We start from the raw sequence: 22451 nt of genomic DNA on the forward strand, positions 1-22451 counted from the left end.
CTGATTCCTAGAAATCACATGAGAAGACCAAGAATCATCTTAATGCTCCCAATTGTGTGGAACAATCTGCCTGCCAGAGATTCTTGCATCCCAAGTTTCCCTGCAGCTTTTTCACACTACTGTCAGTGCAGTTACACAGACACACAGTGATCCACCGCATATGTAACGGACAGCGCACACACAAACAGTTGAGCTCAATTTGCTGCAGGGTTACAGTGTAGTGGCGACTCTAGACAGTGGTGTTGCCACCTAGTGATGAAATGTAAAACAGCAGCTTGTCATCCGATGGTGCATGCAAGACATTGATGGAGCCTGAAACTGTAAAACAAACGGAAGGATCAGTGAGCTTTGTCTTATTTGGAGAGAAATAATCATTATCCCCAGCCGGAGGCCGGGAGAGAGCTTCTGTCTTTAAAACAGAGGCAAAGAGTCAAGATAAATCTTTACTGATCTCAGCATAAAAAAACTCCCGTTGTATAAAGACTTTACACACTCAGCTGCCAGATTATTAGGTACACCTACTGCCAAAACTAATGCAGTCTCATATAGTAGTCCTGCCATGAATCCTACCTTCATGACAGCTGTAATGTTCAGTTGTAAAGAGATGTTGATTCAACTGTATGATCATTTCTAAGGATTTAGTTTGTGGTACTATTGAACTGTAGCCCACTGATTCCCAACCAGGGGTAGAGGGGGTGGGGGGGGGTGGGGGGGGTGGTATGGAAATACTGTGGTGTAGCTCAACAAATGTGAACACCACTTTTAAATAACAATTTGATTATAAAATAAAATAAAAAATGTATATATATATACATATACCGAGTCAGCTGTAACTTGCACACAATGTATTGCAACTGGAGTGGGTAAAAAGTAGTTACCAAGCAGGTAGAGAAATCTAAACAGTTTGCTGAAAGTAATGTGTAAATAGTAAAAAAAAAAGGAAAAAAGGCTAAAATAAGGAATATACAGTTTGAATAGTCAGATAACAGTAAATGATAAATAGCTAGAAAAGATAACTAAAATTAATTACTATACAGTTAGCTTAAAGTAATGGCCATGTGGTTAAAACAGCTAAGCGTCCGGCTTCTGCCACTAGCAATACAAAATACAAACTTTACCAAACTAACCTAAACATTTAGAGTTACATTGTATAAAAAAATGCTGCAACAATATTGTTAAATATTATAAAAGTTTTACAAGAAACATTTTTTAACAGCGATAACTAATATTCAGTTAATAATGAATTCAAAGGAAGGGTGGTGCATCTAACAGGGGTGCGGGGGTACATCTTAAAGAAAAGGTTAGGGTGCACAAAATAATAGAAACACCCAGATATGCTGAGTGTACATATATATAGTTTGAAAGTCTATTTATCATTCGAGAGACGTTTATATTCAAACATCTGTCCAAAAACATCACAATAGGGAAGATTATTTCTTTATTGATAATATTTGTGTTATACAGTATATATATCCGCCCACAGTTATGATAAAAGCAGTCTTCTCATGTCTGGCTTTAAGAGCTCTTGTCTGCTTAGACTTTAAGACAGCAGGATGCGCACCTCCTCTGATACAGTATATCTGAAATAGCTACATTACAGTTTTTAATGTACAGTTGATCTGATGTGAACACACAGGACAGAACATGTAACATATAACAGGCACCTTGATATTAAAGTTACAGTATGACACATAAGGGTAAGGCGTTAACGATCATAGCACATTTTGGTTGATTAAAAGGCTGTAACGTAGTTGTAATTTGGAGAATAAATAATGATCCAGAGTGGAGAAGGCAGAGTGGGAAATGCATGTGCATGTTAGGATATTTTAAGTATTTCTCACCCTAACATGTGGCAGGCCAGTGACATTTAACAAGAGATGCCTTTTCATGTTTCATAACAGTTTATAAGAACAGAATTTTTTAACTTGATGAACTCAGAAAATAACCGTACAGTATAATGATACTGGAATTTGATCAAAAGTAAACCGTTTTAAAATCTGTCTCATCAAGGACATTATTACACGCCAAACTCACAGGTGTGTGGAAAAAAGGTTGTTTGTACAGTGATCAGTAAACCGTGTGAACAAGAACAAAAAAAGGAAACGTTCTGGTCAGCGCTATGACCCGACGCCATGGAAACAGACATGCATGGATAACCTCTTCACACTCACACCTGTGATTGATATGTGTGTTTAGGATGGAGACGTGAGCTGCCCATTACTCTGGATGATCCTCATGATGGACTGGACCACCTCTGACGTGGTGCCCAGACCCCCGATATCAGCTGTATGCAACTGCAAGAAAAAGAAAAAACAAACAGGATGCTCAAAAAAAAAAAAAAAACTAAAAATGATGGTCCAAGATGATCGAATAGATCTGCTTTATGCATGTTACAGTTTCGAAATCCCCTTTGCTATTGGAACAAGAACCTGCGAGCGAACAATCTACACACTGAAAATGGCAGGTTTTGATGAAGATTTGGATTATACAATAAGGCGACTACTTGTGAATGCACCTGAGAAAAGCATAGACTTCCTCTCTGAGTCGATTTGCCAGATCTTTCACCCTGGCAGCAATGTGCGTCAGTGCCACTGACTTCACTAATGTGCCCATCTGTTTCACTTCTCACAAGTTTCTGTGATATCATCTAATAACGATCTGCAAGAGCCACATACAGCCAGGAAATCGCCTGGGTTCATCATCTGTTTAACCAGTACAGTGAGTTCCTCTGGAGCTGAAGTATAGTCAGGCTTCACCTTAAGGGTACCAATTTTCCAATTATGTTTGTCTTGTTCAATCAGTAAAAGCTGAATCACACGGTCGACATCTGCTCTTGTTTTTGCGGTGTTTTCATTTGCGGAGAATTCAACGTTTTAATGACAGTGCTCGCCTCACCAAATCCAAATGTTCCACCAAAACAAGTTCCCCCTGACACAATTTTGCAAAGGCACTGTCACTGCATCCTGGGCTTTGTAATGCCCAAGATAACTGATTGGTTTAAATAAAGTACATATCACATATCTCTCAAAAATGCTGCCAAAGCAGGAAGCAGTCTGCTGCCTTGGATGATAAGCAGATCATGTTTTTGAATGAGCTAAAGGACCGTGATTAATGTCGGTGCCAAACAATGTAAAACGAGATACCATGCAGCGCAGCACTTCATAAGAGCTTTGTGATGCTGAAAGGGAACGATGCTGCTTTGTGTGAATGTATTGTGATGCCCACTGGGAAGCGTGCCAGACCTGCCACCAGGGCCGACTCACACAACACAACAAAGCGTGTTAGCTTTGTGGCAGTGAGACAGGTGAGGGGAGTGACCTGTCAGTGAAGGATGACTTACCCTGGTTTCATTCATGGTGGTGAGGACTGCACTTCGGATCATAGTTGCGTAGTCATAAAGCCTGAAGATGCACAGGTAAAAGAATTATTTACTGTACACCACAGTGACAGCATTGCAACTCAGACAGAACCACAAGCAGGTGTGCAATACAAGTATTTTATCTGGAAAAGCTTACTTGAGGTGGTCCAGCATCATGCAGCTGGCTAGCAGCATGGCAGTGGGGTTAGCAATGTTCTTGTCCGCAATACTCTTCCCTGTGTTCCTTGTGGCCTGAGAGAGTCACAATATATCAGACAGTATTTTCCACTCTTCAAAACACAGAGGAGACACTGTCCTACTAACCATGAACTGCCCAACACTCACCGTTTCAAAGACAGCATAGTCACGGCCGTAGTTAGCACCGGGCACGAGGCCAGGCCCTCCCACCAGGCCTGCACACACGTTGCTCACCACGTTCCCGTACAGATTGGGCATCACCATCACATCAAATTGCTGGGGCTTGGACACCAGCTAAAGACACAGATTAACAAAGCAGTATGTGAATAATTTAGAAACGACTTTTCCAAACTAAAGCTGTACTCGCACGAGACCAGTCTTACCTTGGGATCTCTAGTAATTAGTAATATTTGCAGAGATTGTCTGTGATATTAATCTAGTGTGAATCTGCCATGTCTGTAATTTGTCAAGTAAAAATTCCACCACAAATGACCTGCCATATTTTGCCAAACAGAGAGGTCATGTGATAATATAAGTCCAGTGCGAATACACATCTCTCTGATTTTGGGTTGTATTTAGCTTTTTTTGTTTTCTCCGCACCTCTTTACTGCCTCTTCCCCGGTCAAAAACTACGGCTGCTGTGTTGTCAATTACAAATGAAAGTTTTGACAGCACTTTGGGTGCAGGAGGCTCATCTCACCACAGCGTACAGAGACCTGCTTGCACAAAGAGCAAGCTTGAAACCATCAGATGAGCAAAATTTCGACAGATGATGAGATGGATGACAAAGTGTGGTGGACTTGGTTTTGTTTGTTTAACCAAAATTAAAAAAGAAAAAAAAAGGAGGTTAACATTGTTTATACACGCTAACGGTGCTGTGTAGGGTTTTGGTGTTTTCTAAAGTGGGGTTACAAATGACCCTTTGTTTATCCTGTGTGAACGCTACACACAAATCACAGACTTGTGGTGGTGATTTCTACATCACAAGATCCCCCGATAACACTAGTCCTGTGTGAACAGGTCTCATGAGTCATGAAATTTAATCATCCATTACCTGCATGGTGGTGTTGTCCACAATCATACTGTCAAATGTGATGTCCGGGTAACCAGAGGCCACTTCTTTGCAACACTGCAAGAACAAGCCATCGCCAAGCTTCCTGTTGGAGCAATAAGGCCAAACTCAATTTTTGTAGCTCTAAGAAACTCAGAGTATTATGTAAGACTCAGGAGGCCAAACAGTTCCAGCATGATGTATATGCCTCAAAGTAACTCACATGATGTTAGCCTTGTGTACGGCGGTGACCCTACGACGACCTTTTTCCCTGGCCAGCTTGAAGGCATACTCGGCGATCCTGAGGGAATTGTTCCTGGTAATGATCTTAAGACTCTCCACTACCCCTGATACACTCTAAGAGAAGACAGGAAGGAGATTGACCAACAAATGTCAACTACATTTAACTATTTGGTGCAGTCAGTAATTTCATAACATTGTTTTGAGTCATGTGTGAAGCAGCGTATGTCACTGTGTAGAGCTGACTCGGATACTTCCTCTGTGTAAAAGGTAACATAAGGCTGTAACTGCACATCGCTGTCCACACACCAACATCCATTTTAGGCTTGTGCAAATTTTTTATTGTTCTAAAAGTTTCATAAAGTGGCAACTAAGAAATTTAATGTGCCTCTGTCATGTCTGGCCAATGTCAGTCTGTTTAAAGGGGAACTGCGGCCATTTTCAAAATACATACAGGTGATTCCTGCAGTCTAAGATAGTAAAAAAATATCAAACATTAAAGCTTGATTTATGGTAGGAAGCTCAACACTTTTAATCAGTGTCGCTCAACAGAAATTAAACAGTTGCATGTTGTTTTCAATTTGCCTTGCTTTTTTTTTTTTTTTTTTACACTCTGGGTATATTTCTCTCAAATTTAGTGAAGCATAATCTGCACAGACAGCTGTTTAAGCCACACAAATATCCCACTGTATGTGTGATTTTATTTAATTATCCGTACATTCATTGATCAGCTTGCAGTCTGTCTGTGAGAGAAAATTCCCATCACTCACTTCCATGAGCTGGAAAATAAAATCATTAAATACTAAATAGAAACACTGTTCTTCCCATGAAGCTGACATGAAAACTAATTTGGCTCAGTTAATGTCTCCTGTAGCTCAGGCTGGTGATGGCGGTTTGGCCAACCACTGTCCTCTGAGCTCCCCAGGAGCTACTGCTGACAGATGGCTGCTGCTGTGGACAGAGAGGCTGAATCCACGTTAAAGTGGGTGTGGAATGAAAACTAATATCCCCATGCTGACGTTAGTAACACCGCCCAATCATACTGTGAGACAAAACATGACATTATCCACGACATAACAAAGTTTTCCAGATGCTTGACATGAAAGGACAGTGTCAAAAATACGTAGTTTTTGTTGAGCGTCACTCATCAAAAGTGTTGAGCGCCCCACCATAAATCAGCCCTTAAGAGTCTCTCCCAAATCCAAAAATTAGAGTGCTACAACTCAACATGTGATGACATAAGACAATGAAATGGGAAAGTTGTTCTCGATGATATTGAGAGCACCCGGAGGAATGTTCTGAGTATATGGGTGCGTTTTCTTTTTTATAACTGAGAACACTACGGTAGAATAAAGCTCATATGGGTATAAAAAAGAAATCAAACATCCTTTGGGACCACACAATCAGACTCCCATTCATTAGGCAAATCCCAAACAAGAAAACATTGATCAATGTCAGAATGTTCATGAAAATTGCATAAGTGGGTTCCAAGAAGAAATTTCTTCTTAAGAACAGTTGGTGATTGAGGCCCATTGTTTTTCCCTTAGTAAATGAATGCTGTACTTTCAGTAGTGTATGGTTGGTACCTAACTCCCATTTCAATGGAGAATAATAAGACAAGAAGATGAAGGGAAGACAGACACAGACAGGAAAGCAGTGTTTAAAGGAGGGAGTTTAAGCGTGTGTTTCAGCAGACAGTAGAATTGATTGTTTCTGTTCTGTCTGACCTCGTGCTCCAGACTGCTGTACTCTCCCTCTGTGTTCTCCCTGATGATCATGATGTCAATGTTCTTGTGGCGTGTCTGGACTCCAGGGAGCGACTGGCAGTGCATCACATTGGCGTACAGGTCTAAGCTTGTGCTGTTGATACGTGGAACAAAGGGGGGGGTGGGGGTGGGGGGGGGTTGGAGGAAAAAAACAAGGGGTCAAGTGACATGAAGGACCAAATCATAGAAGACATGTAAGCTATCTGACAGATAGATAGATATCAGAGGTCCTGAATATTTCTTTAAAACTCTTACCGTAGGAGATTATTCCTGGATTTGACAGATGGCGCCATGGTATGTTTGGTTTCTATGTTACCTATCAGGACAGTTAAGTAATGTCACAGTTAAACTTCTATGTCATGCTCTTATAATAAACTACATACTTCTCACAGCTGTGGTGTGCTTTTCATGTGTCCATGCTCAGCTTGTGACACAGAAACAAAGGGGCTTGCTTGCCTTTAAGGGCAACTCCGTTACGGCGAATGGCAGTGATGGCGTTGTTGATATCATCCTCGGTCTCCATCGCAGAGTTGACATGCACCACCTCAAAGTCCACCGGCACACAGCTGAACCTAAAGCATCAAAACAAACCACGTGGTGAAACAGAGCTCACCTGCCTGTAGTCAACACTTTGAAATGATCTTTTTAAAATTTAGATTAAGTCCAACAAACCTGAAAACCTCTCTGACATGACTGAGCAGCTCTGGGCCGATTCCATCTCCAGGTATGAGAGTCACAGTGTGTCTGCCTCCATACTTTGCAGGAGGGGGCTGTAACATTGGCATTTTATACATTATTAATGGCACTGAACCTAAAGGAAAACATGATTGTTTTTGAGGTCTTAACACAACTACAAATCACCTATGTTTACATAGATTTTTGCTGATATGTTACCATGTGATGTTACATGTTTTAGATTAATTTCCAACCTACCACTTTTAAACTAGCACAAGTACAATATGAAATTCATTATGCAGAGACTTGACGCCTTCTTCAGATAGTTCATCCTTTACCATTAACATTCAGTTGCTTGTTAGTTGCACAAATTTCTCTAAGGAGACCAATAAATGAACTGAATCTGAATCTGAAAGAAACCAGAAAATATTCACATTTAAGAAGCTTGAATCAGAAAATTTGGACATTTTTTCCTTGACTTAATAATCACATTAGTTTGCATTTAATTTAATAGTTGAGAACTAATCTATTATCAATTAATCACTGCAATTCTTATGGAATTCAGAACAAAACACTGCAGTAACTTGCCATTTAATAAAGCAATTTTCTAATTTGTGAAAGTCAGTTTTCATACCGCAGTGAAATGGAGGGGAAAAAAAACTATTGTAAATGGACTAGAAAATACAAAATCACCAGTAAAGTTTTACAAAGCCAAAGCACCAAGGAAGACTGGAAGGGTAACATTAAGCAGTTAAAAAGTTGATTGTTATTAAGGGTTAAGCAATATACTACTGTTGTTTATCATTGATCACTGTCATCATATTTGACTTTTTTTAAATATTGTGAATCAGGAACAATTTTGTTTTTAAGCTAAAATGACACTGGAATTGCCAAGACGGATACATCGATTAATTGTCTGACATGTGAAATCCCATGACATTACTGACACTGTGAAGTACATCAGTGTTCACAGAAGGTCTTCTGTCTTTTTCTACATCACACAGTCCAAGTATAAAATGGGAATGTTCTGTCTTGTTTGTGAGGCGTGTATTGTCGTCAGGAAAACCACATCAAAGTCAGCTACTTACAATGTTGTCTCTCTGCTGCTGAAGATGCACAGCAAGGAAAGCAGAAGCACAAGAGTTACTTTGACAGCCACATGAAAGAACAGCAAGTACAGAGGCATTATAACCTCTCCTCCCCCAAGAGGGTGGAAACAAAGGTATACAGCAGCCCCCAGGTTACATTATAACAGATACAAAAAGTACCATGCCACTCCCAAAGTTACACCCAAAGCCATACAGCTTAGAAATAAATGGTTTAATGAGTAGCAGTGATTTTTATGGCAATATCAGTGCCATGACACTGTGTTCCAAACTATTATGGAAGTAAAAAATCTGTATGATTTCAGTTTTTAAAAAAACATTTGGTTGCTATTTTGCCAATAAGTTCTTTGGTTTATTTGTCCTATCTTTTTTGGATAAATAGTATCAGTTTCTGTCAAGCAAACTAAAAGTATTACAAGGAGAGCTACAAAAAGCCACTATTGAGCAGCAAACAGGTATTTGAAGCTGCTGGTGTCTCTGGAGGCCCAAGCACCTCTCCTATCGTTGCAGGATCCTCCAGAGGCTTGCAGCTCTACAAAAAGCTGTATTTTGGCCACCCCACACCAGTGCTCACAAAGACAAATGTTTTCAGTGGGTTCAGAAATACATGAGGACTAACTTTCAAACTGTTTTATTAACTGATGCATGCCGTGCTATACTGGATGGTCCAGACAGATGGAATTCTGGATGTTTGGTGAAAGGCCACTCTGTTCCAACAAGACTCGGCTGCTAAAAAGGTGAGAAAAAAATCATGGTGTAGCCACCATCATCCCCTGAACTCGACCCTACTCAGAACCTGTAGGGCATCCTCAAAAGTTAGATCCATAAGGGTGTGTGGCAGTATACTTCAGAAGAATACAGGCTGAAACTATAGCTGGACTTTCAAGTTCAATAGAGAGAGATGTTAAAGGGATAGTTCCGTTTTTTTCAAGTGTTGTTGTATGAGGTACTTTTCCATAGATGGTATATTACATACAGTAGCTGGTGGTCAGCGCATCCTCAGTTTGGTGAAGCAGGCAGGAGTCTGACATGGAAGCTAAGCAATCTACTACTATGGAAGGGTCAGCAGCATAATGTATTTCCATCACCTAAAAAAGTCCCACCTAAAAAAAATCTATAACATCTTAAGTGTATGCAAGATTGAGATTTTTTTCACTGCTTCACCTTAATGTCATACAGTTATTTCTAATGGCTAAATGAAGCCGTCCTATCGCTCTCTTCAAAGCCAGACTCCTTAAAGAAAAACAGTAATTTAACATTGCTGAATAAAGGAGCTGCTGGTCTGCTGCTGCCTTGTTCACTTATTTTGTTTGTGTTATCTTGTTACTTTGGTGTTTAGATGAGTATGGATTCCCCACATTCACACAATAACACAAACTAACTAACTCATCAAAGCAGTGGTAGACCACCAGCTCCTGTGTTTAGCAGGGTAAAACTACTGTTCATCCCAATGGAGTCTGGTGGCTTTGATGAGAGTATGATTAAGAATTTTTTTTTAGTTGGGACCTTTTTTTAGGTGGTGAAAAAGCATTTTGTTGCTAACCCCGTCCACAGCAGTGCATTGCTTAGCTTCTGTGTCAGACTCTGGCCTGCTTCTCCAAACTGGGAGAGTGCTGACTGACATCTACTAAATGTAATATACTGTCTATGGATAAGTACTCTATTCAATCCCACTTAAAAAAAAAACTGAACTATGCCTTCATATTTTGATGTGTTACTTGATCTGTAATTTTCTTTTTAATTTAACTGCATTTATTTATTTTTTTGACCTATTCATTCATCCATTCATTCATTCATTCATCTTTTAACTGCTTCATCCTCTTGAGGGTCGTGGGGGGGGGCTGGAGCCTATCCCAGCTTTTTGACCCATTGAATGGTCTCAAATTAAATTGTGCGTGATAATTTCTAACACTGGGTTTTGAGTTCTTTTCAAAATATTAAAAAAGATACTGTCTCTGTCATCTATAGTTTTGCTACTTGTAACATCCACATTATAATATAACTGCTGAGGATAAAAAAAAAAAATCCTTAATTGTCTTGACTGTAATGGCATGTGCATTAGTGCATAATAATTTGGAACATGGTGTACTTACAAATGGACAAAATCACAGCTACTCATTCTAACAAGATAACAACCCACAGAGATTCTGATTCACTCACAGTGGTCTTGTTCCTGTGACTTGTCAGAGTTGTTCCAAATACCTGAAATACAAAGTAAAGACAATTTGTTTACATGGTGTTTGTGAATGCATCTTATTATTAGAGCGTTCAAGCAGTTTAGCAAAACTTTAACGCAACCAGCTCAATCTCTGACAGAGGACTACAGACTGCTGTCTCGCTTATTCAACTGTAACGTTATGATATTAACCATATGACCTTGTGTTAAGATAAAATAAGAATAAAATAAAAAAAAGACTTTCATTTAGGGCCACACAACAACAACAACAGCGTTCACAACCTATATGACAACAGCGACATGTCTTGTCTTACTTTAACCGTATTTCCAAGTCGTCCACCCCAGAAAGGATTTATAATTTTGGACATCGAGAGCACAGCACTGTGGGCAGCCATCTTGATTTTGAAGCTTCAGTCGCGTGCACGAGGAGGAGGCGTGGTGCTCGCACGGCAGCTGTTTATTGTCAATACAATTAATTATTTATTGTTTTAAAACCGAGTGGCAGCTTTCGTGACAGTTAAAGGGAGAAAGTATCGATTTATTACACATATTTTAATTTTAAATAAAAGAAAGAACAAATCGTTAAATATTTAAATCAGTTTTGGTCACGTGAGCAGCTTTGCGCAGACTCCTTAGGCACAGAGTGGGGGGTGGCATTATGTCCGGAAGACAGATGGAATAAACCATCCATAATTTTTTCCATGCTTGTTAAAAGCGAAGAAATAAGACTCGTGTAAATGGCCGACTGAGCAAATTAACTTAATCCTATCTCCGCGTTTGAAAGCTGATTTACACCAGACGAGTCTCAATGAGGAAACAGCGCAAGAAATAGTCAAAGTCCCGAGTGGCAAGAGCAACAGCTCCTCGTTACCGTTCATTACATACCAGCAAAGGTGAAAAGAAAAGGCAGTGCTCGCCTGAAGCGTGGACACAGCAGGTAAGATCAATCGATGCTCGTTTATAAGTTCATAGAAGTGCTTAATTATGTTGTCAAATGAATTATCATCTGTTGCCTCGTCTTTACGATGGTTTGGGTTCATGTCACCCCTTCAAACGTCATCTCTGCAGAGCCATCTTGCCTGGCCATTGTAAGCTTTCTGTTAAACATGCCATACTAAACTTTAAATCAAACGACCCCAGATCAATTGTATAGCAAGTGTTATTACTTTAAGAGGTAAGTTTACTATACACAAGTGCAGTTTTAGGAAAAGAAGATCCGCTATTTTCCTTCAAGACTTCACACAAAGTCTTCAAAATGGTGTGAAAACGCTCAGTATTTAATCAACCTTTTATTGTATTGTATTGTATTTCCTTTCTTTACTGTACCCCCTTTTTGTTTTATATCTCCCTTATTAAACTTATGATAAATGGAAAATGAAAACACTGTGTTCATAAAGTTTTTGACATATCTCTAATATAGCTATTTTCTTTTAAAAATCTCTTTCCAGGTCTGTGAGACAGTGAATCATGAGATTAACAGGTTGGTTAACATTTACTTCGTTTCAGTGGGAACTTGTTGGTGCGGTAGTAATCCCATGTGTCTTGCCTTGACTGGTATGTCCTGTTCCTCTTGACAGGCCCTCTCAGAGCTTTGGCTGTGCTTCTGTTGGTGGGGCTCACCTGGCTGCTGGCAAATACCTTATTCGGAGGGGAGAGTGGTTCATCTGTGCGCCACTTCTTCAGCGGTAAGAGAGGTAGTGATTCAGATAACTTGATGGACAGGAAATAGTTGAGATTAGTTGCCAACTATTACATTAATAGCTAACTAATCTGAGTAGCGATTTAAAGGTTTGAGTAATTTTGTAAGGAAAACAGTCAAAATTCTCAGATCCCAGCTTCTTAAAAGTGAACATTTCTTTGTTTCTTTACGACTTCATGACAGTAAACTTAATATTTTTGACATTTGAGGACACCATCTTGTGCTTTGGGAAACACAAATCAACATTATAACCATTTTCTGACATTTTATAGCCCAAACAACTAATCAGTTAATTAAGAAAATAACTGACAGATTAATTGACAATGAAAATAATCGCACAATGCTGCCCTAGTTGAGAACAATTAATCAAACAAGAATGACTAACATTCAGTGGTTCTAGCTGCTACATGTGGGGATTGTTCAGTTTTATATTATTCATAACTGAATCTCTGGCTAAACTAGCAACTGGTTATCATCATGTGCCCTGGGAAACAGTGATGAACATTTATTTTTGGACTTTTTAGAGACTAATTGATAAAGAAAATAATTGTGAGCAGCAACTCTAAAGAGAAAGTACAAGTGTTGGTTTAATGTTTGAAGCATGTTTGATGAAGGCTCTGTGTATAATATCAACAAGACTTTCTGATATGAGTGTGAAAACTGTTTCTTCTTTCAGGTGCAAGTGAGGAACCAACACCTGGTAAGTTGAAAAAATACTCTTTCTATCAAATATGATGATGATAACGTTATGTCTGTATGATCTTCTGTGTTACCACTGACAAATGTATCGTATATTTTAGCTGAAACACGCCCCCGAAGGTATAAATGTGGACTTTCCGCTCCCTGTCCTCCAAAACATTTGGCTTTCCGCCTGGTGTCTGGTGCTGCCAATGTCATCGGGCCCAAAATCTGCCTGGAGGACAAGATGTGAGATTCCGTGCTTACCGGCTTCTGTTCATCTATGTCCTTGTCTCCCCTGCTGTCTGTCTGTCTGTCTTTTTTTGTTTTGTTTTACACTCTGTTCTGTTTTTTCCCTCTGTGCTGTCATAACCAGGCCTCCAAGCCTGTCTGGGGAGCTGAATGCAAGTATTCTTTCAGTCTGTCTGTCCCCCATTTCTTTGCTTTTGTCTGTAGTCTTGGTTCTTATTATATTTTATTGTTGAATCTCAAGTTCCAGCCAGTGTGTATAAGTGTGTAGATTAATGTGTATGTGCAAGGCAAGGAAGTTGCTTCAGCTTGTGTTGCAACAGTTTGTGGTTCTGTTTTACAGGTTAGTCAGCAGTGTGAAGAACAATGTTGGAAGAGGACTAAACATAGCTTTGGTGAACGGTAAGAGAGTCCTCATCTATCTTTTAACTGACTGTGTTGCATTAATATTTTAAGCTCCTGTTAATTTGTGTTATTATTCCATCTGACTGATGTTTCTTTGCTCCAGGGGTGACAGGAGAGCTCTTGGACACTAAGAACTTTGATACATGGGCAGGAGGTAATGAAAACCAGATGCTAATGTATAGTGCATATTTCACATATGGTGCATATGGTTTGGCAATGACAAGCTATAAAGCTCAGATCAAGGCTCATCTGATGTTCGTTCTCAGATATTTCTGACCTGTTGAAGTTTCTCCGGCCGCTCCATGAAGGAACACTTGTGTTTGTTGCTTCCTTTGATGATGCAGCTACAAAGTAAGAATTCATCACATGCTGTCAGTTACAGTCCAACACCCCTCTCTTTCCCCCTTAGATGCACCTCAAAGCAATTTCTACAGATAAATTGTCAGCTGAAGCTAAAAGAATACATCATTTTAGAAGAGAGTAAAATAATTATGTTGTACTGCTACAGAGAATAGCATATTTATAGCATATTTTCATTGCTTAAAAACAGCTGGACAAATGCCCAACAAGTTTTATAGAGCAACAACTGCTGCCTGTCTGTTTATCTTTACAATGAAATTTAACATTACAGACTCCACATATACAAGATTCCATAAATTCATTTATTCAAACATCTTAAAAATCTCAGACTTAACAAAAACATAGTATTAAAGGTCCAGTGTGTAAGATTTAGGGGGATATATTGGCAGAAATGGAACATAAAATTCATAACGGTGTTTTCTTTAGTTTATAATAATGTAGTCTCGCCTACCAGACCTTTCTCAAGAAAAGAAAGGTCTGGCTGGGCTGACTCTCACTTTAAGATTGGAGAAAAAAAAACGCCCCGGCTGCTTGTATTTCTTTCAACCAATCACAATCGTTCTGGGTGGTGCCACAGCAACTTGCAAAAATATTGCCGGGGGGAAACAGGTTTTGGTGTAACACGCCCACAAAAATATTGCCTACAGGACGCGAACCATGGCAGGAAAATGGCTACATCCCTGCAAGATCAAACACCGCAAAAGTTGGTAAAGGACGTGTTGAAAACGGTTGAAAACTGCTACACAACTGGAGGTGGTAGGGCGGGCCTTCAGCGGGTGGCTCGTTCCGCCCAATGAGAGGCTGATCTATGCAGTGAACTTCCGCTCACTCAGACTAATAATAACGTGAAAATAAGGATTGTTGTGTTTGCCTTAGAATTATGGTTGGTTATCATGTAGGTCTTTTCTGATAGTGGTGCCAAACAATACTTTTAAAATGGTACTGCTGCCTAAATGGTGTCTGACTGAACTGATACTATTTTCAGAGTGGAGCTCAAAGCAATGGTCAATTTTAACACCAAATAAGAGTTACAGTACATTAACAGCGAAATAAATTTTGTGTGGGGATCAATAATTGTCTCCCTCACTCAGGAGAGGCTCTACAGTCAGACATTTCTCCATTATCTATTCAGGAGCAGCTGAGATTGTCAGGATAATAAGAACAGTGGGTCCACCTTAACAGACCACCTTAAGTGAGTCTGTTGAGGTTCCAATGGGAGGCTAACTTCGCTCGCTAATTTCAGGGCTAACCCTCCTCACTTCAGTCAGCAGGTGGCATGTAAGACATGGATGCCTGGCCTGGGTCTTGAGGAGTTGTAGCATTTACTCAGTGACAGATAGCCTAAACTGTAATCACCCCCTCGCCCCCCGCCCAACCCGCTGCTACGCACACAATCTGGCACCGAAATGAGTCACCGAAACCTGAGGTATGATCTGGTCTGGTGGGCACCGGTTGAATAGGGTTTTGATACCCAACTCTACTTAGAATGAGCCGTTTATATCTACACACGGAGTGGGTCCTGTTCCACAGAGTCTGCCATGTTGTTCTACGGTAGCCCAGAGCAGACAAACAAAACACTGGCTCTAGATAGGGCCATTCACTGTAGTTCCCCTACACACTGCTTGATGCCACTAAATCTTACACACAGGATCTTTAAAGCATTGAAGACTATTTGCCTCAATGTGGAGTAGGTATACCAGCCATCAGTTGATACCATGAGGAGTCACTTGCTTAACTAATTTGCATTTGCATATGTCTTTGAAGTGTAACTTGGTTTGAGAGCAAAAGCTCCAAATTGTCACTGAAGGAAGTGAGCAGACCAGTCAGGAATTTTAATCTGAAGGGAAAATAGCCTGTGGGTAAAGATGTGCCCATGTGGTGTCAGGAATCAGGATTTCATTTTTAATATTACATTTAAATGACATCTGGCGGCTGGTTTATTTGTTAATCAACACTTGATGTTTTTTCAGTGTAACAAAATGAGCATGATTGTAAATCCCTCTGTTTCCCTTTAACGCATTATAGCTTAAAAACACATCACAGTTGTAAGTGATTAAACCTCAGAGTTGAACCAGAAAGATTAATCTGTGAGACTTTGTCAAAGTCCAGGAGAAGCCTACTGAGAAATGGTAATGGCCTGTATTTAATTTCAGTAAACTTAATGATAATTAACCTGCTATTTTATCCTCCTTTCTGTCTGACAGGTTGAACGACGAGTCTCGAAGGCTGTTCGAGGAGCTTGGGAGCACAGCAGTGAAGGAGCTGGCCTTTAGAGATAGCTGGGTGTTTGTGGGAGCCAAGGGCATCGAGAATAAGAGCCCGTTTGAGCAGGTATGTTCCTGTTATTGTCAGTGCTGAACAGTGGCCAAGGGTAGAAATCACCAGCTCCTTTGATGTGCCTGCACTTAAGTGCTCACAGAAATCTTAAAAAATAAATCCTCACTGTGTCGTCATATAAAGAACAATGCAAAATGACTCATAGGTCAGTATTTTCAGGATTTATTACACACACTTGAATATATATATATATATATATATCCCACCTCTAAATGTGCCAACACATGATGAACAGTGTTGGACATTGCTCTGCACCTTTTTAAAGAAATGCATTACTTTACTCAAAGATATACTTCACAGGATTTCTTGGTTACAGTTTAACAGGCTTGCCAGTGAAAGTAAAAGCAAACACCAACCCCAAATTCACTTTCGTTTGGAGTTTTGCCTCAGCATCGTGCCTTTTGGATACCTACTTTTTATGCTCTGGCACCGGCTTGCCACCGTTTTCTGAAGCCCAGACCTCACCAGAGAGCTGTTGGGGTACACACCCACATACGTCATACACAGAATATGAGAACAAAATAAGAAAATACAGGCAGAGGACAAAGTTTCTGCAGAAAATGCACCGCCACACACTTCTAATGGGTCTTAAGTGATGATTGAGAGGGATTACTTCCTCTGCAACAGTGCCTGAGAGGCATTGCCACGTAATTGCCAGTAAACAATGCCACATTAAACCTTACATATTCCCACATATCGCCGCCAACCAAGGCTCAATAGGAGAATCAAGATAGCACTGGCTCAAAATAAAACTCCAGCAATTTAAAAAAAAAAAAAAAAAAGCAGTATAAAAGAGCTTGGCCTTCCTGACACTGCCTGATACAAATATTGATTGCCTCATATTAGGCCTAAATAAAATTACATGAGACAGACTGATGATGACAAACTGAACCCACATGATAACATTTGTAAATTGAATTGTCTTGCTGTGTTACTTAGAATAGAAAAGAGACTTTTCCGTTCTCTCACATGCCTCCCTGGAAAACAGTTAATATATTCATTTACAGATTAAACGGGACAAAGTTTAACAGCAGCAAGACTGTATAAAAACCTCGGGTTACAAACACTCACACAACTCATGCAGTGTAATCTAAGCCTCATTTATTCAGTCATACATTCAGCACGTCATAAACACGTGCACTTGTGCTACAAAAGTTAACCATTGGAGTCTGGCTTTGAAGAGAGCACAGATAAGATTCACTTTCAGTCCAGTATTAAATAGTAACGTTTGAGGGATGATGTATGTGTCTGGCAAATGCTGAGCATATGACAGGATAAATAAGACTTGGATTATACCGCAGGAGTTGTGTGAGAGTTTGATTGGAGACCACTTTAACAAAACATTCATTTACAATCAATAAATCAATATGTTTCTGAGAGAAAAACAAAGTTACTTTACAAATTGAAGGAAACAGCATGACTAACTGATATACAAATGGTCATTCTGTCGGTGAAATATTGCTTAAGAAGGAAAAGAACAGTGTATGAAAGCATATGAAGTGCATTTAACAGTTGATTCGCATGTTTTCATCACTAAAGCACTGGTAAATTGTTTGTCAACCAACCTGCTCCTCCTCTGAGTCAGCACCAGGCTGAAGAGCCTGTCAACGGGTGCTACAGAGGGCATCGCTGTTGTTGTTGTTTGTTGGCACACTTAATTGTTTTTGTCCATCCACCAATTATGCAAAAAATGTATAAACTTGTGTAACATGAGTAATGACATAATTGCTTGATGAGTAAGTTTAATGTGATTTCTGAATTTAGAAAGGCTAACAAGTTAAATTACTGTGTTACACAACTTATAACTTACATAAAAGTGAGTTACATATAAAACTGGCCCTACAATAATGGGTAGGGCGGCACGGTGGTGCAGTGGTTAGCACTGTCGCCTCACAGCAAGAGGGTGACACGTGGTTCGAACCCAGGGAAGGGAGTTTGTGTGGAGTTTGCATGTTCTCCCCATGTCAGCGCGGGTTTTCTCTGGGTACTCCGGCTTCCTCCCACAGCCCAAAGACATGCAGGTTAATTGGTGACTCTAAATTGTCCGTAGGTGTGAATGTGAGTGTGAATGGTTGTCTGTCTCTATGTGTCAGCCCTGTGATAGTCTGGCGACCTGTCCAGGGTGTACCCTGCCTCTCACCCAATGTCAGCTGGGATAGGCTCCAGCCATCCTGCGACCCTCAACAGGATAGGCGGTTATGGTAAATGAATGAATGAATGGCCTAAAGTGCCATGTATAAACATACCCTTTTATGGTGCATACCATACTAAGCTATTAAAATAATGATTGACAGTTTCACGTTCACGATCGTCATGTTCATTTCTGAGCTGGACAATATTTACGAGCTTGAAAAGTTACAAAACATTACACTGTGGCTACAAGACTGTCCACACACTTGAAATAATAATACAGTTAACTGGCCAATATATTTTAATTATATCTAACTGTTAGCTGACAGTTTACCTCTCTGTGATGGATAAGTGCTGAGCAGTGATTTAGCGTTAGCTAGCTCACATGATTGCACAAGGATTCATGGGTAACAGTTAGCATGTCATTAGTGATGTGTGCTGTGACTTATGGGGTTTTATTTGTTTGTTTTGTTTTTGATAAACAGGCTAATTAATATTTGCTAATATTATGTTGGATTCATGTGTATGTGTTTTTACAGACATATTTTAAACTTTGAAAAACTTTATTTTAAAACTTAAATTACCAAACAATGACTTGGTGGCCCCTCTGCGTAACTGTGATGGACCCCTTGTTGAAGACATACAGCATCACAGACAAATGTAATGTGATTTTGGTCATGCGTTAATGATAATGCTTCGATCCTTGTATCTCATACTTTGTACATTTTTTTTTGTCTCTACAGTTCAATGCTAATGCAATTAAAAACAGCCTGTATAAACTTGTTTGGTGAAGCCCTTCCCAGGCTAATTTGTTGACATCTGTTTGCTTGGGGTTGTTTCCATTAGCGTATGAAGAACAGTAAGAGCAGCAACAAGTATGAAGGCTGGCCTGAATCTCTGGAGATGGATGGGTGTATTCCTCTGCGGCCTCCCCTGGAGGGATAGCTCTTCCTGATTCTCTCCCACGTACAGTACAGTACAGCAGAACCTGGAGTGGCAGCAGTGGATCCAAATGACTGTTTGTTTAAAGAAAAGCCTGGGAACTGCTGAATGACTGAAACCATCCAAGATCTGGACCACAAACAGCATGTCATTTCCCCTCTGGTGGCAGAGGCATGAGTCGACTGCAAAGATTGTCCCTGGACTTGATATATTTAAAATTGCTGGAACTCGTTATAGATGATTTGTGCATTAAGCTTTGTGAGCCAATTATGAGTTGAAGTAATGTTGTAGAAACAAGGAAAATGTTTGTGTCGGGTTAAGGGAAACTAGAGAGGCCGAATGTTTGACGACCAAAGTGTAACGGCGACATGTGAATGAATGCAGCTGGAGTAGGTCTTCCAAAGCCATTATAGGAAATGGGCATATTTCCTCTCTGCAAGTCTGTCTGTAGGGTGTCAATATCCTGTGCACGATATTTGATGTTCAGCAGGCATAAAACACACCTAACTGGTTTCACACTAAGGCATTTGGAAACCTAATCCACGTCAGCATAAGAAAAACATTTGAGGTACACTAGTAGTTTAATTGTCCTACGAAGCACAGGGTCTGTGGACAGATTTTATATTTAAATCGGTTAATATATTTTCATCCTGTGATACATATTTCAGTGATATTGTTATGCCTAGTGTTAGCTGCCATTGTTTCCTTAGAACTTGATGCACTGCAGTTATTGCTTGGCACATGTTTACAGATTTCTTCAGGCAACCTTGGCCTAGGTTATTTTCCTCTGATAAAACTATTTATTTTAATACTTTGTTAGTAAAAAAAAAAGATTCCTAGTGTGAGTTCGTCATAACAGCACCCATGGTTTTAATGTGTCTCAGGCCTGCAAGCATCTTTAAACTGAGCGCTTTGTTTAAAGATTCAACCTAAATGTGTGGAAGTGTATGTTGTTTTTTTAATGTTTATTGTATCCACCTGGAAACTTGCAAGCCAAACAATGAAGGAAATGTGTAGAAATAAAAAATACTATATTACATGTATGGTTAGAAGTTCATTTTAGCTGCCATTGTCTGAATTATGTTACCTCTAAGTGTAAAGATTTTTCTACAAAGCATCACAGTCTGTCTTATATTGTGACAACAATGCTGATGAATTAAACGGTCTGAATATTTATTGTGTGTGTGTTTTTCCTCCTGAGGGGTCTTAAATCAACTGGCATACTTGAAGAAATTCACCAGAGGGCGACAAAAGTCAAGTCTCGCTGGGTTCATTCAGTTCATCCTGCTCGAGGCATTGGCTTCACTGAGCATATGGTGGTGATAAACACTGTGGGTTAAATGTAGAGCATTTCAGGTTTGATGGTTAATTCAGTGACAGCACAGAATCGTGTTGCACGTTGTATTTATCGGCTGTAACGCAGTAATATAATAAAAACACGATCAAGTTCATTGTTCCATTGAGATGTGTTGTGGTGCCTTTCAGTGTCGGTAGCAAAATCGGGATTTCGAGTTGCGTATTTATGAATGATTTCGTTGCTCTCATGGACTGGGTTATTATGTGACGTTTAAATGAAGATGAAGAGACCAGGAGCATGATGTAGATTAACGCTGAGATTACTACCTCATCGTATTATCCTGCATTACCACTGAGGCCACTAATTATTTTTTTTTGCTGTCTTCATTTAAATATGTTGCGCATTATTTATTTAATTCTTGGGAATTTAAGTGGCACAACAGAAAAACTTAAATCTTTAATAGATAATAAGAATTCAGTAAAAATTGAGGTACAAAATAGTCTCTTGTCAGAGGAGAGGAAAAAATACATGTTCATACAAATTCTAAAACGCAAATAGTAAATAAATATTACACAGGCTACTTCAGTTAAATCTTTGGTGTCTGCACTTAAATTAAATGTTTCCATTGTATGCTCCTTTACACTTCTACTGCTCTACATTATTACAATATTGCACTTTTAAACTCACTGACAGCTGCAGTTACTGGCTGTTATTTTAAATTAGGACAAAATACACCATGACTAGTTTAGAGAATATGATGCATAGTTACAGAATAAACCATAGTACATAGAATAGTTAAAATTAACTCCATCGCAACCAACAATATATCAACATGATACTTCCACATTAATACATTGGTAATAATAACATAGGCTAATTTGATATATAGGCTGATAGAGTAACACTTACAGGGGTCATTCTCTGCATTGTTTACTTTTACTTTTGACACTTTAAGTACGTTTGTTCTCTTATGTAATTTTACTTAAGTACAATTTTACAATTGTAATACTGTGTTTTTACATTGCAGTAATACTACATTTACTTTAGTTAATATGCATTCCACCAGTGATGCTCACATAAAGGCCTACACATACAGACATCTAAACCTAGTATTCAGCAAGGTATTTTCCTTATTACATACATTAATAGTGTCTAGATTCATATGATCATTTATCTGTCTGATCTGTCAAATAAAATCAATGTGTTTCGATATATACCCGTATTGTCGATAACCATATTGCGATAATATCATAATCATTAACTCTTTTAGCCATGATAATTGTTCATGAAAAATCTATTATTGTGCCAGCCCTGGTAACAATCAGAGGTGGAATAATTACTTAGATCTTTGTAGCAACACGAACATGTAAAATTATCAGTTACAAGTATAAATGCCACATTCACAATCTAACTTAAGTAAAAGTAAAAAAGTAATATCATCAAAATATACTTTAAGTACTAAAAGTAAAAGTACTTATTATGCAGAATGGACCATATGTCCATTGTGTTCATCAATTTAATTTAAAGGGGGTAAATCTGGGGCTAATTTTAAATACTTCAAGCACTGCTGGACAACTAAATTTATAATAATACATCATAATTAATACTTGGATTTGTGTTTTGTATTGTAGATCCCAATCTGCAAAGCAACTAAAGCTGTCAGATAAATATAGTGGGGTAAAAAGTACAATATTTCTCTGGAGTATAAGTATACATTCACATTAAGTGGAAATACTTAAGTACAGGTACCTCAACATTCTATTAAAGTAAGGTAAGGTGGGGGG

At 39.2% G+C, this 22451-nt stretch overlaps 2 protein-coding genes across 3 annotated transcripts; one reads left to right on the top strand and one right to left on the bottom strand.

Annotated features, from left to right (window-relative positions):
* Positions 1–1289: 1289 nt before the first annotated feature.
* idh3g (isocitrate dehydrogenase (NAD(+)) 3 non-catalytic subunit gamma) lies at positions 1290–10995 on the bottom strand. 2 transcript variants are annotated; one of them, XM_050065425.1, is made up of 13 exons: positions 10885–10995; positions 10555–10596; positions 8377–8394; positions 7286–7383; positions 7070–7185; positions 6869–6929; positions 6575–6707; positions 4831–4964; positions 4611–4713; positions 3704–3850; positions 3516–3610; positions 3341–3401; positions 1298–2294 (listed from the first exon to the last, which is right to left on the bottom strand). In XM_050065425.1, exons 1-13 carry the CDS (start codon positions 10963–10965, stop codon positions 2193–2195), a joined length of 1191 nt encoding a protein of 396 aa, XP_049921382.1. In that variant the 5' UTR covers positions 10966–10995; the 3' UTR covers positions 1298–2192. The 2 variants fall into 2 exon arrangements, with proteins under 2 accessions (XP_049921384.1, XP_049921382.1); XM_050065427.1 differs by lacking the exon at positions 8377–8394 and having other exon boundaries at positions 1290–2294; positions 10885–10986.
* Positions 10996–11194: 199 nt separating this feature from the next.
* Positions 11195–20546, top strand: fam3a (FAM3 metabolism regulating signaling molecule A). Its single transcript, XM_050065596.1, has 10 exons — positions 11195–11507; positions 12019–12050; positions 12148–12255; positions 12946–12969; positions 13070–13196; positions 13540–13598; positions 13705–13755; positions 13868–13952; positions 16166–16292; positions 19275–20546. Exons 2-10 carry the CDS (start codon positions 12038–12040, stop codon positions 19371–19373), a joined length of 693 nt encoding a protein of 230 aa, XP_049921553.1. The 5' UTR covers positions 11195–11507; positions 12019–12037; the 3' UTR covers positions 19374–20546.
* Positions 20547–22451: the final 1905 nt, after the last annotated feature.

This window comes from Epinephelus moara, chromosome 16 (assembly GCF_006386435.1).
Source record: "Epinephelus moara isolate mb chromosome 16, YSFRI_EMoa_1.0, whole genome shotgun sequence".
Taxonomy (NCBI): Eukaryota; Metazoa; Chordata; class Actinopteri; order Perciformes; family Serranidae; genus Epinephelus; species Epinephelus moara.